Source organism: Condylura cristata, unplaced genomic scaffold, assembly GCF_000260355.1.
Source record: "Condylura cristata isolate star-nosed mole 26May11 unplaced genomic scaffold, ConCri1.0 scaffold00041, whole genome shotgun sequence".
Classification (NCBI taxonomy): Eukaryota; Metazoa; Chordata; class Mammalia; order Eulipotyphla; family Talpidae; genus Condylura; species Condylura cristata.
This window is the reverse complement of record NW_004567142.1, coordinates 6899269-6901413: the sequence shown is the minus strand read 5'-3', so window position 1 is coordinate 6901413 and position 2145 is coordinate 6899269. Positions and strand designations below refer to the sequence as shown.

General features: G+C 66.7%; 1 protein-coding gene across 1 annotated transcript in view; it reads left to right on the top strand.

Annotated features, from left to right (window-relative positions):
• TNNT1 (troponin T type 1 (skeletal, slow)) overlaps positions 1–2145 on the top strand; it is a 5938-nt gene that overhangs the window by 3163 nt on the left and 630 nt on the right. The window contains exons 7-9 of the mRNA XM_004694090.2: positions 69–178; positions 914–1004; positions 1091–1131. Coding sequence (XP_004694147.1) covers positions 69–178; positions 914–1004; positions 1091–1131 — 242 coding nt within the window. The remainder of the gene's footprint in view (positions 1–68; positions 179–913; positions 1005–1090; positions 1132–2145) is intronic.

Below are 2145 nucleotides of genomic sequence, written 5' to 3'. Positions count from 1 at the left end.
GCTGAGGGAGCCGGCGGGACGCGGGGCGTCCTGAGGCCAGCCAGGGCTCATGGCACCCCCGCCCTCAGGCCGAACAGAAGCGGGGCAAGCGCCAGACGGGGCGGGAGATGAAGCTGCGCATCCTGTCTGATCGCAAGAAGCCTCTGAACATCGACTTCATGGGGGAGGATCAGCTCCGGTGGGTGGGGCCGGGGCGCGGGGGGTGGTGGTGGTGCTGAGCCAGGGAGACCCCCGCCCTCAGCCGCTATTGGGCAGAAACCCGTTTGCGCCTGGATTTATTTACTGATGCACACAAGAGCTGGGGTGCAGCCCAGAGGTGCGGGGCGAGGATCCACCGAGCCGGAGCGGGCAGCAGAACAGCCGATTGGCAAAGAACACTGCTGAGGGGAGCGGCAGCGGGGGTCCGGAGAGGCCTGCCGCGCCCTGGGGCTCAGCCCCGCGGATGGACCTCTGCTGAAGCCGCTGCTCCTGAGCGCTGCGCTTTAACCCGCGGCGCCACCCGGAGACCCTGTTCCGCTGCTCCTGAGGAGGGGGGCAGGGTGTTGGGCAGGCCGCGCCACCTCCCAGTTTTGCCTTCCAGGTTTCTTTTGGACAAGCACCAGGGTCCTGGGGGGGGGGTGGCGTGAGCACAGGAACAAACCTGACACTAGAGATGCCAGGGTTTGCCCCGAGCCTCCGTCCTGGACGGTGACTCCGCTGAGGCGACATAAAGCCTCCAACTGGGCGTGGACAGAGTGGGCAGAGACTTAAAACCCTCCTCTGGACCCTCTGATCATACTCTGCCTCGGACATTGCCAGTGGCCCCCCACGAAGCCACCCCCGGCCAGACACCCGCCGTGTGGCCGGGCACTTCCTCCAGCCTGCGGGCCGCGGGCAGGGCCGCTCCCTTCACACCCGCCTTGTGCCCTGCCAGGGAGAAGGCCCAGGGGCTGCTGGACTGGATCTACCAGCTGGAGTCGGAGAAGTTTGACCTGATGGAGAAGATGAAGCAGCAGAAATACGAGGTGAGGCTCATCGCTGCTGGCGGCCGGGCCTGCGGGGCAGAGCAGGCGGGGTCAGGCCGGTCACCCGCCTGTCCTCCCACCCACAGATCAACGTGCTGTACAACCGCATCAGCCACGCCCAGAAGTTGTAAGTGGCCCAGCCCCAGCAGCGACCCCGCCCGCCCCTGGGCAGCCCAGCCAGCCTGCCCACCCGGGGCAGCCCGGCCTCCCAGCCCCCCACTCCCCGCCTCCTGCCGCCCCACCGAGGCCGCCCAGCCCCCTCCCTTTCCTGGACCCCCTTGCCCCTCATTCTCTGACCATTCGTGTCCGGCCTCTGTCTCCTCCCTGGAGTCTCAGCGCCTGTGTCTGCAGCCCCCTAGATCAATTGTACCCCAAGGGGCGGGGTGGTTCGCGCCCAGGCGACAGCCAGGTGCCCCGCTGGCCGCCCGGGAGGACGCTGGTGCTCGGTGGTGTCCCCACCCCAGCCGGGCCGGGGTTGGTTGGCCAAGTGGCCCTGAGCACTCCTGCCCTTTGAACCCGTGTGGGGTGGGGGCGCCCAGGGCCTCGTGCAGTGGGGAACCCTTGTGGGGCTTTTCACTCCCCCACACGGAATCTGTGAGGGACGCCGCGTCCCTCAGCGTCTGCTCTGCGGATCCGAGGATTCCGCACCCCGCACCCCGCCGTGTGCGGGCCGGGTCAGCGGGTCAGCGGGTCAGCGCGGCTCTGCGCAGACACAGACTGGGGCTGTGTCTGGGGCAGCTGCGGCTTTTGGGCTTTGCCTCTGCGCCCCGTCCGGCCCCCACCCGCTTACCTAGGGTCTGCCTGTTACCCTCTCGCCTCTTCCCTTCCTCCCAGCCCCCCACCCCCAGCTCTAGACACTGGGAACTCGCCAAGGACATCTGAACTCACCCCAAACTGCCACTTCCGCCTGCCAGGAAGGCCTCTGAGTAGCAACCTCTGGGCGAGGAGGGCACTATTTTGGGGGGTGCACTTCCTGACTTGAGGCCCCAGACCCTTCTCAGAGGTCAGGGAACACCTCCTGTTTCAGGGCAGAAGCCCCAAATCTGGGGGCCATCTGCTGCATCCAGACAGCATACTCTAGTGTGTAAGCCCCTTAATGGAAAGGAGCTTGAATTCCGTTAGTGAGCAGTACAGAAAAGGG